Below are 14,216 nucleotides of genomic sequence, written 5' to 3' on the forward strand. Positions count from 1 at the left end.
TCTTAATGTCTTGTGATGAATTGGCAGATGGAATCAAGAATAATCTGACTATGGCAAACAGAGTAAAGAGACCGTTTTCATTGACCTGCACTCCAATTTCAAGACTACAAATTAACAAGTCAGTCAACCACAAGTTCATTTCATCTTTTCAAAATATTATAATCAATAATAAATTATGGCTACGCATAGTTCAATCTAATGGAAATGATTCATTGACCTTTAAGAAGGACAATTTATCATAAGTCATCAGATTCTGCTGTCAGTTGCCATGTCATGACTTAAGGCTTAGGGTAAGACATTTCATCAAACATCTAATTCATTCCATCCCCTGAGCTGTTCTAACATCGATAAACTGTTATTTGTATTATTTAGAATTCATAATTAATCCATTGTCTATTTAAAAGAAACAATACATCGTATTATTTGGGATTCATAATAAATCAAACTTAAGAATAGTTATTAAAAAACCATGACGTAGTACATCATATAGAATTACATACTGAGATCAAAACATACTCTTTTGTTTTGATAAGCACGTGCAAACTTTTTTAGTGTAATGTGAACTGCATGCCACAAAAGTCAATAAAAACACGCGTTACTGGTCCGCCTTGCAAAGTTGCAAAATTATTTATTTAAATTAGAATTAAGTGACGAAATGATTAAGCTTTTGGCAAAGCAAAATGCAAGTGCAAAGACAAAATGATTAAAGCTTCCCATTAAACAAAATCTCTCCTTCTTACTCATTATTGCCAAAAGTATTCAATTTCGATAACCGAAAGATGCCGAAATTGAAAATGTCTACTAATGAGTCCGTTTACTTTTTAAGTCTAGGCATATAATTGCTCCCATGATACTGTATGATGACAATATTACATATTGATTATATGATGCAACTCCATTAGATATCTGATATCTCAATGCCATGGGAAATTTCTACAAAAATGAGCGCTTGCATCCAAGTATTTATCTGAAAGTTGTGAAGAGTAATTGCTAATCACACTAAACTCTTGAACTGATGTTTAACTATATTTGGTCTCTTATATATACTCCAGCTTGCCTAAAATTTCTTATGCGTCTATGTGTAATATGCCATACAGTATCTTGCTTTCTAGTATATTTATAGGAAGTGTGTAAAGATGTTTGAAGAGCTTTCACTGTGTTTTAGATGGTTCTATATATGCAAGATGCCCTTGAAAATTGCTTGTTACGTTCATGCAACTTTATTCAAATGTGGGAAAAATTCCCATCAATTGGCAATTTACATGGTCACCAACAATGCAATGCAAAGTGTTACAGGCTTACAGCTTACTCATTAATGCTATGTTATCGTCCAGATGTATGAACAGTAAGAGAAAAATTAGAAGTAGCTAGAAAAATCTAGAGCAAGCCTTATTTGTTACTTTCATCAAATTACCTGTTAATTTAAATGTTGTAATTCTAGTCAATTGTAGGAGATCCACAATGATTGCAGTCAATTCCAAAAATTCTAAAGTACATCAACGATTGCAATTAATTTACTTGTTTAGCTATATAACAAGTAAAAGATATTATGCTTTGTGTTCATTAATTTTGAAAAACTAACGTACAAGTAATAGTTGCATTAAATTTAATTACATATGTCATACGTTGTACAAGTAATAGTTGCATTAAATTTAATTACATATGTCATACGTTCAGTTGTTAGTTGTATTAATGATTTTGAGAGATACTATTCATTCATTTAGTTAACTTGATTCTTTCATTATGTTAATTAATTTGTGATCTTGGTTTAATAGGCACAGTTTAATTACATTCTAAAATATATATAGACACAAGATATTATAAATGAATCATTTTCATAAATGATTTATTCCAATTATAAAATTTATAAATGGTCTAACACAATAAATGATAGAACTAAGTACATTTGTTTAAGTGAATATTATAAATTGTATCAATAAACTCATGGGCAAAATTGTTTGTAACCTAAAAAATACTTGACCACTCATGTTTTAATTAAATCTAATACGGCATATTAAAACAACTATTATTTTATATACAATTAAGGAACATTGTATATTTGATCATAAAGTATGTATTATTTTTAACACCAATTTAGCATAGTTATTCCATGAAATTATGGTTTATACTACAATTAATATTCTTACATGGTAGAAAATTATTCAAGCCTTACAAAATTTAAGTTTCACAAACCTATATATTTTCATTTTATTTTCAAATTTCACTTTGTTAATTTCATTAAAGTCAAATCTTACATATATTGCTAATTACCTTTAGTTTATGAATGCAAAAGATTATTTTATTTATAGTCCTTGGATTGTAATTATAGAATTTTATGTTACTAAGTATTATTACTCTTATTATGATAATTAATGGTAACAATACATAAAAAAAAAAAAATTAACCCCAATAATATTTACATAGGAAAGAATGAGAAAAAATTCTGTATATAACGTTATATTTTCATTATAAACCCGGTTTAGGATATTTTAACGTAAAATTTTGATACAAAGTTTGAGCTATTAATTCCTCACAATTTAATGGTGGATATTGAAAGTCAAAACAATATTTTAGGATGTTATATTACCCACCATTGAATTGCATGAATTTAATGGTTTAAATTTTGTGCTAAAAATTTAAGTTAAAATAAGCTAACTCTAAAGGTATATATCTTAACTCTAGAGGTATGTATCCAAGCTATCATGTAGTTATATACACAGATATATTTTTCAATTATAGTTATTGAATAAAATATTTCTCATTTGTTGTGACTAATATAGTATCATTAATAAAACATAGATCAAATAATTTATGACAATGCCTTCTATGATCATTATTGTTTATTTAATGGTTTTATAATTAAATTAATACAATAAATTATTATTAAGACCTTATGAAATATCTTTATATAAAGTATTATTAAAATAACATTACCTGTAAAATTGTAAAGTTATAGCTATTACACAATAATATTAATTTCAAAATTATCTGTATTTTTTATTTTTTGGGTGATTTAAAAATATTTATGAACTGAATAGATTAAAAATAATTTACAGTGTGAAGAAATACTACAATTTTTAAATTACTAGTTAAATAATTGCTTATCCGTTAAAATTAAAATAAGGGTAATTTTTTATTGTGGGATTTTTATTCCAACATAATAGAATTTTTCAGTTGTTAGTTAACTTTAAAAAAAAAAAATTCTATGTTTACTTGCAGCCTGAAGTTTACCTATTATTCTTTAATTAATTAATTTTTATCCACCATATTAAATGAATGGTAGAGATTAAAACACTTAAATTTAAGAGTTCACAACAATCTCATTATCAATGTTGTAAAAATTCATACACCATTATAGAGATGAGAAATCCTTATTATTATCATAAATTGTCTATTTTTGTTCAGCTTCTCACAATTTTGAACTCCAAAAATGAAAAATCTGAAGTATAATTAGTTTAATGCAGCTGACTCCGTAGGTTGAATCATGTGAGAATTAAAAGATTTACAACAAGCCATACGAAGTTGTTTTCATCTTTAAAATTATTTCTACCCTAGAAAATCATTTTTTAAATGTTTACGTCAGCTCTGCCGAGTGCCGACAGTCTTCATTTGCGTTGTATTTGGATGCGGGTGTGGAGGGGAAATGTTTGGTTAGGGGTAAAATTGTAAACAACATTAAGCGGGGTTTAAAGAGGAAGTTGGAGGTGTGCTAGTAGCACCAAATTCTCTAACCTACGTCCAAGTTCAACCATTAGCAGGGTCAAAGAGCAAATGGGCATATCATGTCACTGGCTTGTTCTTTCTTTTTTGGATGAGCATTATCACTATTATTACTTCATATTGAGTCAATTTATCTTTTATTTTATTTATGCGAGAATAGTCTAACATCAAGTACATGCTGTGACGGTGTTTCCGAGTGATTTTCAAACAGTTATTTAATTTATTATTTGAATTTAATTTTTTGGAGAAATAGAAGTTTGGATACTACCTTTTAAAATTTAATGCATATTAAAAATGTGAGACTATTTGAACCCACCGAGTTTCTCTCTAAACCCTCTTTTTAATTAAGCCTTTTATTAAAAATTATTACATTTAACAACTAATAATATACTTTAGAAATAAAAAATTATTTAAATTATTTTTTTAACTTCACTAAATTAAATTTAATATAATTTTATCCGAAACTGTATTAAACAAAAGATAATACTATATAATTCAATATAATTTTAAGAATTAATCCAATACAATCCACTCTTTAAAATTTTACTTTTATTTTCGCATTTATATTTTCAACCCCTTAATATTATTCTATTGATAAATCGAAAAATCAAGATTTTCTCAATATTTGATCTTCTCTTTATTAAATACAAGGTGATTTATCATTAATTAAATATATTTATTAATTCATACCGAACACAAGATATTTAAAAGAAATGTAATTTTTAAAAATCTCCGCTGAAGTTTGGAGTATTCTTATTTTGATAGAATGTAATGGCATATTTTCATAAACCTTCCCTCGTGAGTATTTTATTTTCTATAAATTAAGCTGACGAGGGTAAGATCGTAATTGAATAAGTTAATAACAAAAAAGTTCAAACAAATTTAATATTTTCACCTTGGGCTTTGAAATTGGTTTGAACTTTGTTAATATCCATAGAGAAATAGACTGAAACATGCTTTTACACTCCGTACAATGAAACGTGCTTTCGCTCAATAGATATTTAATACAAAATGAAAAATTCTCATCTCTTTCCTCTACCAAATCCGAAGCAACCAAGCTCAAACTCCATTTCTTTTCTCTCTTATACTTTCATCAAGTATTTTGCCCATAAATTGAGGACAATGGTGGAGCTTATGACTCCAATATGGGTGATGAACGATTCAAGGCTGCGAGGTGAGAGAGTACCGACCAATGAGTTTCTTTGGTTATCGGTTAATATCCTGCTTCTTCTGAGCCACGAATGAGGTATGTATCAAAGAACTTTCAGTGCATGTTATTTTTTGCTTGCTTTGTTGATGAGTTGGGTAAAAATATGAAAATGGCTCTTCAAAAATTGATTGAAAATGTGGCTGATACTTCTTATTCTTTTCATAAATTAATGGTAGTTGTAGTGAATAGAGTAACCCAAATGCATGTTGACCGGTTCACCGGTTCCACCGACTAGACCCTTAGAGTGATTCAGTCGATACAGAGGTGCGCTTGAAGTTTGTAATTAGTATTCTATAAAAGAAAATGCTTGAATCCTTCCATGGATAGCTTTCTTGTGTTTGACATGCCTTGATTGAATTTATAAGCACTAGGAATAAATGTAATATTTATGGGCATTAGATATTTTGTATTATTGAGATTTTGTAATTTTAGAAAATCTAAGATTCTGTTCATGTATGTTGTGATTTTCCTTAAAAGTTTTAAGATTGTACATGTATGTTATGCTACAGCATGTTAATACAAAATTCATTTGAAAGGTTATCTTCATCAACTATGTTTTGTAGTTTTAAACGGTTGCCAACCATTTTGTGTCGGGTCAATGTGTTTAATCTTTAAGATACACATAAATGCTTTATTTTGGATGCTTATCAATTTTAATTTCATCAATAGAAAGTGTCAATAATGAAGCTGCATGATAGGACTTGATATTAGCTTACATTGAAATGATAAAGTAATGGATCCATAATGTTAAAATAAGAAAAACAAGACAGAAATTTTGTGATAGATCAACTACAACGACTTGGCGGTTGGCAATAACTTGTTATTTTTGTTATAAACAAAATCTTATATTTGTTATACATGGTCTCTTTGCATTAAATGTCTACAAAATGTTGTTAGATTGAACAGAAATATAAGTTGCCACTGCTGTTGAAATCAAGTATACAGTAGTATGTTTTGCAACATGACTGTGTTTGACAATTAGAACCATAATTGTTTGAATCTACTTATGTTTGTGTTTACATTATCTTCGTGACTTATATATTCACTATAAGTTGTATACTAATACGATGTTTTATTAATAAAGGGAAATTAACCCAAGCCTAAAGGGATAGTCGATAGTGAATTCGGTAGCAGCAGCTTTGGCAGCAAGAGTGTTCATTAAGTAGTAGCACCAGAGTCCAAACTAATCCCTTACGACATATTTTGAAATGATCAGATGATACCTCACATTTCTTATGTAAGCCCTAAATTGTAGAGATGTTGTATCATCTTTTACTTGGTTTTATTGAGGTTTTTGTATATTATACTTAGAAACTCACTCCAGTGACTAGGCTAGTCTTGTCTTTGTTAGTATTTATCTTTGTAAACTGTTATTAGTTGCTCACATGTAAATATGGACTACTGTTGAGTTGTAAGGCTAATTGGATGACAACAACTGATGACTGACTACATTAATATCGCTGTTGGAATTTGTTTATATGTACCACATGGCTGAGCTATGTTTCTACATTTAAGTGCTTGTATTTACCTATATGGATTATATCGCGGCTGAAATTCCTTTAAATACATCACATGGTTGAGGCATGTTTTTATATTTTAGTGGATGTATTTGTATTTATGTCTATATTGATGTTGAGATTCTTTTATATATATCACATTCAAGGGATTAGGAAATTGTTGTTGATTGATTTATTTTATAATTATTGCATTAATCTTCTTAACTGTTTGTGTCTTGATTCTAACTTGCCAAAGTGATTTTGCTATTGAATATGGTATTCTAAAATTTTTTATTTAGGCTTACATATGCATATTACTTGGAAAACACTATTACATTAAATATATAAAACAATAGATTTAGGGACATATTACGTAAGGGTCATAAAATGTATTTGATTAGCTTGATGTGCTTAAGCTTTAGGCACACATTGGCGTGCATAAGTGTTCCAACTTTGTCTAATGATTGGAAAGTGTGAGATTTGAATGATTTTTGAAGAGTTTGTAGATGCATGGTTGATATGGAGGTATGAGAGAATATTGGCAGTGATGCTTTGATTATGTTGAAGGAAGAAGAAAGCTTCAGTTATGAAAAGAAGAAGCTTTGTTGTTGTTGAGCTTGGCAATGGCTAATTATATAGACAACCAACATAAATATTGGTAGCAGCAATTATAATTTCTAAATTTATTTATTTTTTAATCCTAATTCAGCTAAGTTATTTTGGGAATGGATGAGGATGATTTGATAACTTTATTGTATTTGCAGCTATTGGTGCCAAAGCAAATATAATGCTATTAACAATACACTGTTCTGAACATGAAAAACTTGTTTTTCTTAAGTCAAGGGTATTTTAGTCATTTTGTCAGTCAACAAACAGTCTTAGGATAGAATAGGAACGCAAGGGGAGGTTTGTGAGAATATATTAATACATTCAATTAAAGTTAGAATATCCCAAACTTCAGGGGAGATTTCTAAAAATTATCCTTCAATTATAAGATCTTGCAAACAGTGAAGCTAAAATTACTTTGATTCTACTATTCTATTTTGTTTATCCAATGAGTTGTCTATTTTTGGGGTTTCCCTATGATATTTGTTTTGTTTATTTTTGAAATTACCAAAAAAAAAGATGTTATAGTCAGCAATGTTTGGGCTCACATGAACATGATGTTTTATGTTATGGCTATCACTATAATGCTTTGTTATCATTGTTATTATTATTTGATTTGCATAAAACAAAAAAAAAACGTGTAATTAAGAGTAATTATAAACTTTTAATTAAGAGTCGAATTATAATATTTGATCTATATCAATATATGACCATATACCAAATATCAAAATAGAGGTAAGATTTATAATATCTGGATACGATTTTATGAATTTGAAAAAAAATAATTATGTCTATTTTTTGTTAGAAATTATATTATTTTATTATAAATTTTGAAGTCGGTTGAATGTGGAAATTTATTTCATCAATTAATTTAAAAAGGTACTATATATATGACATGGTTTGTAAATGTTAATATAGTGGGTGGGTATGACCAATAACTATGCATTTATTTTAATTAAAGTAATATGGATAAATTTATTAAGAATAGTTGTCAATTTGTCATCGTCACAGCCATCACACGAAGTTGTGGCACAAGAAATTTTATTTTTTTTTAAAATGAAAAATTAATCACACTGATTAACAAATAATTATAATGGATGTATCATGATTAGGGGTGGGCAAAATCGAGTTTGGGTCGGGTCGGGTTCGGGTCAACCTGATCGGGTTTCAGGTTAGACAATAATCAATCCGAACTTAACCCGAATTAGTGATCCAATCTGATCTGACCCGAATTATCGGGTCACTAATTCGGGTTGGGTCGGGTTGGGTTTAAATAACTAATAATTTAGCATATATAACTATTAAACTATATATATATACCATGAAATATTGAATTTGAAATTATGAAACTTCAAATCTTCAAAAACGAGTTCGGGTCGCAAAGCCACAACACAAAGGAGAAAGTTCGGGTCGGGTCGAGTCGGGTTGGAGGCTTCAGCCACGGCAGCAGATGGCAGCAGCTCACGGCAGTAGATCGCGGCAACAGATGGCAGTAGATCGTGGCAGCAAATCGCCTGTTGGGTGTTAGTTTCGGCAGCAGATTGAAGAGGGTTCAGAGTCAGACTTCAAGCCTTTGGTTTCGGCAGCACTCACAGCAGATTGGTTCTGTTCTATGTGTTGTTTGTGTGTTTCACAGTGTATGACTGTGTGTGAATTGTTGTGAGTACTTGTGAGTTGTGAGCTGTGAGGGTTTGCCCTTTGCCGTCTGCCTCTGGTGTGCTGTGTGCGTGTGTATTGTGTAATGTGTAAACTGTAAACTGTAAAGTAAGGCGTAAAGTGTAATGTGTGACTGAGTTTTTTTTTTTTGGGAGACCCGATCGGGTATTCGGATCAGGTCGGGTTTAAACCGACCCAATCACAACCCGATTGGGTTGGCACTTCCTCATCCGATCGGGTTGCCATAGCAATCCGATCTGACTCGAACCCAACCTTTTTCGGATCGGGTCGGATTAGATTGGGTATTTTGCCCACCCCTAATCATGTTGGACTTCATAAATAAAATAAAAGAATTCATCATACTTTTTTAAAGATTTGCAATTTATGAATACAAATGGGCCTCTAGCAACTGGTTAGAGTTCAATTTGGGCCTTTGATCATAACAAATAAACAATACAAAAACTCATTTTTTCAGTACTATAGACTATACTTATCTCCATAAGCATGCATTTAATTTCACAAAATATTTTCAAATTTTTTTGTTATTATTTAGTTATTTTTTAAGTAGAGTTTTTAAAAATTAAATAAGTTATTTTATCTTTGCCACTAAAAACTCAAATTTTATACTTTTAAAAGTAGTGGTTGAATTTTTTTAAAAAAATATTAAAACATCTAAAATATCCTTTCCTTATTTACTTATTTTATTTTTTATCTTTAAAACATAACTAAAAAAAACTTACCTAATAAAGTAATTTTGTTTAAAATTTTCAATTAAAACTCTCATGGACCACCAAATAACTAATTTTCTTTAATAAATCTCTATTTATAAAAGTTCTTTTAACAAAAAACTATACTTAAATAAGTTTTCTTTAAAACATTATACCAAACAATGCCTTCGCACTATATAAAAAATAAAAATAAAAAATATCCTAATTGTTGCAAGATTTGTATCTCGATGACTCCATCACAATAAAATTCGTGAGTGCTCTAATTGTCCTCTAATGTTTTATGGTCACGAGTTTTGTGTTGTGCCACTTATTCATTTCATTAATAATAAAAGAAAATGGTTTGAGACTTTGAGTATTTACAAAAAAAAAAAAAAAAGATAAAAGGGGTTGAATCTCCCACAAATTTAAAATAAAATTACACCTAATTTAATTTGAGCAATGCAGTACTTATATTTTTTAGAAGTTTTGCGGTTGAATTATGAAATTACAAGAATTTTATTTTTTTGTTAATTTAATTTATAATTAGTGGACTAATTCATTTTTAATATATTAGATTAGTAAAATACAAAAAAAAAATTAGTTGATTAAATTATATATTTATTAAATTATAGGTAAACTTATAATTTATTAAATTATTAATTTATTGATTAATTAATATATGTTTAAATTAATAAATTTTATATGATGCACACGTTATTAATTTATAAACAATTGATTGTACTTTGAATTATTTGTTTCCAAACTAAACCTTTGAGCAGACAAAACTATTTTTACTGCAACGGTATGCAAGGACGCGAAGTATCTGCGTCAGCACAGCCTTTCGGTCGCCGCTGATTTTACATACTACAACAAAGTCAGCTTTCATCAGCCCCCATCAAACCCACATCAACTTCGATCACTTCCCAGTAATTGATGATTTTTCTTCATGTTATTTCTTAATTCCTATAATTTTAAGAAACCTTAAACCCTTGAAGTAGTTGAATACAGAAACGGAGGATGTCAGTGTCGTTTTCAAATTTTCCAGCACCATTCCCGGTTAGTTTTCTATACATGGGATTGTCTATTTATTTCTTTATTTTTGTTTTTAATTGAAAAAAAGTTTTGTTTGTTTGACGACTTTTGTTGAAACTGTATATGGGTTGTTTGGTTTCTAGAAAATGATGATACGAAACTATAATTTGTAGATGATCTTAAAGAACTGTATTGCATGAAATTAATAATGTGTATTTAATTTTCAATCTGGCATAATTCTTTGGATTGAAAATGAAAGGATATACGAATCTTGATTAAGTGCATTTCATTGGGATTTTTCAGCAATTAAAATTGGATTTTGCTTCTTCCAATGAGTTTTGCATCCAATTACATATTGAAACACTTCAATTTGTGTCATAGTATCTGAAAGCACCTCACGAGTGCTATTGTTATATGTATTGGCATTTTCAGTTTTGTTACTGTTATTACATGGGAAAACTTGGTACCTTGCTTCACTAATTTGTCGGGTAGCAGTAGTTGCATCTTTGGCATGATAGAGCCTTATAAATGGGGAGTACAACCATATTTGCTAAATTTCGGGTATAATAGAGTCGTACACTAGTTATGCTAAGGCACAATTGTCTTGCTTTTGTTGTATCTAGGCAACAGGAAAAAATATTCACTCAGTAACCAGTGATCATTTTGTGCTCTATGGAGGTTCTGCCACTATATGCCAAAGGTTTTGTGGCTTAAAGCTATGGTTACTTGACAGACTGAAACTTAAGCATTGCAGTAAAAAGCATGGACTAAGTGAGTCCAAGATTATAAAGAATCAAGATAAGTTAGATAGTCATCTAGAAACTAGTTCATCAAATGATGGACGAGATTCTGAAGGAGTTTCAACATTTTCTGTACCTAATGGTCAGTAAAGACTATTCACAGTTAACCTTTTTATTTTTGTCATTTGTTATGTCTATCAATGTGAATTGATCTTGGTGTATTCATTTTCTCATACTTTGCAATTGGAAATTTACAATCTCTAGATTGTGGAACTTAATTTTCCATTGTAGTTACGAAAAGACCAACTTCAAAATTACAAGCACATTCCCCAAATTTTCCTGTTCAGAGCGATCAAGCACCTTCACTTTGCATTGCTGTAATAGGAGCCACTGGTGAGCTAGCAAGAAGGAAGATATTCCCAGCATTATTTGCTCTCTATTACAGTGGCTTTCTTCCGGAGGTAGTACCACAATTTCTTTATCTTGAAAGGCCTCTTTGCCTTTCATCTAGAGGTGCTACAGCTAGAGTCTTCTTTTTTCACCAAGCCTGTTGTTTTCATTGTTGCAGTTACTATGTATTTACTTTTCTGAATCATTCTTCCAATTATGTTGTTATGCGCATCAAAACATATTCAACTTGCTTATACTATGGCAAGGAAAATGGGATGTTCCAATAAATTGAATGAAAGATATTGTTCTCATCAATATTTTACAATTTTCCAAACTTGTTCTAAAAATTTTTGGTGAATTTTTGCTTTTTATTATTTTTATCATTTCTTCCTGCAGAATGTGGGAATCGTTGGTTATTCAAGAAAGAATTTGACAGATGAAGACTTGAGGTCCATCATAGCTTCAACTTTGACTTGCCGCATTGATCATCGGTATGGTTCTCATACAGTCATACAAATTCTCTTTCCTACCATTCAGTTTCTTATTCTAAATCCTTGAGTGAGTCAAATTACTGCCCCTTATAATTTTCGAATGCAACGTGCACAAATGCTAGAAGTTGCCTGAATGATCGAAATCCATGGTTTGCAGCTATTTATATGCTGATTGGGTTTCATCAATTTACAACCTTAGGATCCTTTTGGCTACATTCGCCAAAGTTTTCAAAGAGAAGGAAAAAAAAAAGGAGGGGGTGGGTTAGCTTCATGTCACATTCTGTTAGCTAGTTGCTAGGGTGGGATTTCTATTGATTTAAAGGAATTATTAGTGTGTTTTGAAGGACCCTCTCAAGTAAATCAACATGCAACCATTGTTTATGGAAAGGGCTTTGCATCTATGCAAGCATTAGACTTTTGAAAATGTGTTAAGTTGAAATAAATGCAACCAAGGCTCACGATGTAGTCTTTCAAGTTAGTTTGATTGCTATAAAATTAGAATAGAATGAATTGAAGAAGTTTAATGTGGCAATTGTTCCTCATGATTTTAACATCTTTTCAGGGAAAACTGTGGGGACAAAATTGATGCCTTTCTCAGTAGAACATATTATCTTAATGGTGGTTATGACAACCGAGAAGGGATGTTAAAGCTCAGCGCTTTGATGGAGCATATCGAGGTGAGGTTGATAAAATCACAAATCGGTGCTGTTTACAAGTATCTAGCTTTATCATGCTTCCTGTTTTATGCAACTTTATGGTATTACTTGGAGCCTAAAAAAAGAAAAAAAGAAAAAATATTATAATGAAACTATTTGGCATGATCTTAAAATTATTGGCATCAAATTGTTGGGCTATTAGCCGCTTACCTAATAACTTAAGTTTTGTGCGTCTGATTTATCTTACAGTACCTGATGAAAAATTAATGTTTCTTCTATCTTTTCAATCATAATTATAAAAGATCAACTTATGTGCTTTCTTTTACCTCTAAAGATTTGTTAAAAACAGAGGAGAAAAATATATATTAATAGTAGTAATGTGTGATAGTTTATACTATTCAGTTCATATTCATATCTTAGAGAGCAAATCACCCTACTCCATTCTTGCATGATAGTTTTATTTGTTGTATCGTTAGTTGTTACAAAATAATACATAAATCTGGAAATATAATCTGGCAAAACTTATTAATTATACACTTATTTGTAATTATTATTGAACAACTTTATAGTACGGATTGTGTAAAGGTTGGTTTTCTGGATTCAATTCCTAAAAGATAATAGATAATATATTTTTCATCATTAAAAACACTTCTCAATTATTACATTGTTAAAACAAGGAACAAGAAAGAAACTACAATGAAGGTAGTATATGAGATAATGTCGTAAGACTCAATTCACTTGTGTACATTCTAGTTTAACCACACCAACTTTCTTTCTGTATAATTAATATTTCATACTTTAAAAGTCAACTCTTTTTTGTCCCTTCTTTTCTCAAATTCCTTATACTAAAAGTTAAAACATTTCTTCACTCTTATAGACTGAGAGTAATTAGCCAGAAGTAAAATCAATAGAGGTTGATTTGATTTGTCAATGTTCAAGCTGGATGCTTTAGATAATTGATTTTTTAGCAGCTTACCTACCTCAGGGGGGATTTGAAGCAAACAGGATATTTTACCTATCTGTGCCGCAAGAAGCACTTCTGGATGTTGCATCCACTCTTGCCATCTGTGCCCAAACCCAGAAGGGCTGGAACCGTATAATAATTGAGAAACCTTTTGGGTTTGATGCACTGTCCTCTCATTGGCTGACAAAAGCTCTTCTTTCCCAGTTCCAGGAGAAGCAACTATACAGGTGAATAATCACATTAGCTATACTAATGTATTTGTGCACACGCATTCAGTTTTAACTTTCTTACTTCTTCAATTTTTCAGGATAGATCATCTTCTGGGGAGGAATCTCATTGAGAACCTTACAGTATTAAGGTTCTCTAATCTAATTTTTGAGCCATTATGGAGCCGAACATACATCCGCAGTATACAGGTAATTTTGTTTTTTCTCTAAATGCAATGACATTCACTTGTGCAGCTAATGATAGCCACTACCTGTTTGAATTTTCATGCAGGTCATTTTGTCAGAAGAGATGGGTGTGCAGTCTGGAAGGTACTAAATACT

At 30.2% G+C, this 14,216-nt stretch overlaps 2 protein-coding genes and 3 long non-coding RNA genes across 11 annotated transcripts in view; 3 read left to right on the plus strand and 2 right to left on the minus strand.

The window, feature by feature from the left end:
• LOC102628440 (putative disease resistance RPP13-like protein 1) overlaps window positions 1-14,216 on the minus strand; it is a 143,090-nt gene that overhangs the window by 53,370 nt on the left and 75,504 nt on the right. The window lies entirely within an intron of this gene.
• Window positions 1-14,216, plus strand: part of LOC127903020 (uncharacterized) — a 127,009-nt gene that overhangs the window by 51,575 nt on the left and 61,218 nt on the right. The window lies entirely within an intron of this gene.
• LOC102627370 (inactive glucose-6-phosphate 1-dehydrogenase 4, chloroplastic) overlaps window positions 1-14,216 on the plus strand; it is a 42,593-nt gene that overhangs the window by 25,623 nt on the left and 2,754 nt on the right. For 2 of the 4 annotated variants that reach the window (XM_006480211.4, XM_006480212.4), the window contains exons 1-8: window positions 10,175-10,451; window positions 11,051-11,309; window positions 11,459-11,628; window positions 11,954-12,048; window positions 12,611-12,725; window positions 13,690-13,895; window positions 13,976-14,084; window positions 14,167-14,204. In XM_006480211.4, the coding sequence (XP_006480274.1) occupies window positions 10,413-10,451; window positions 11,051-11,309; window positions 11,459-11,628; window positions 11,954-12,048; window positions 12,611-12,725; window positions 13,690-13,895; window positions 13,976-14,084; window positions 14,167-14,204 (1,031 nt within the window). In that variant the 5' untranslated portion in view covers window positions 10,175-10,412. Of the gene's footprint in view, window positions 1-10,174; window positions 10,452-11,050; window positions 11,310-11,458; window positions 11,629-11,953; window positions 12,049-12,610; window positions 12,726-13,689; window positions 13,896-13,975; window positions 14,085-14,166; window positions 14,205-14,216 lie in introns of those variants that run through there. The other 2 variants (XM_025100240.2, XM_052443557.1) reach the window with 2 other exon arrangements.
• The window catches only part of LOC127903022 (uncharacterized), a 42,374-nt gene that overhangs the window by 24,090 nt on the left and 4,068 nt on the right, over window positions 1-14,216 (minus strand). The gene's annotated exons all lie outside the window — the stretch shown is intronic.
• LOC127903021 (uncharacterized) lies at window positions 4,522-6,407 on the plus strand. The gene is made up of 2 exons (XR_008055777.1): window positions 4,522-4,966; window positions 6,015-6,407. It is a non-coding gene; the product is annotated as an uncharacterized LOC127903021 (long non-coding RNA).

The sequence above is a fragment of the Citrus sinensis genome, chromosome 6, assembly GCF_022201045.2.
Source record: "Citrus sinensis cultivar Valencia sweet orange chromosome 6, DVS_A1.0, whole genome shotgun sequence".
Taxonomy (NCBI): domain Eukaryota; kingdom Viridiplantae; phylum Streptophyta; class Magnoliopsida; order Sapindales; family Rutaceae; genus Citrus; species Citrus sinensis.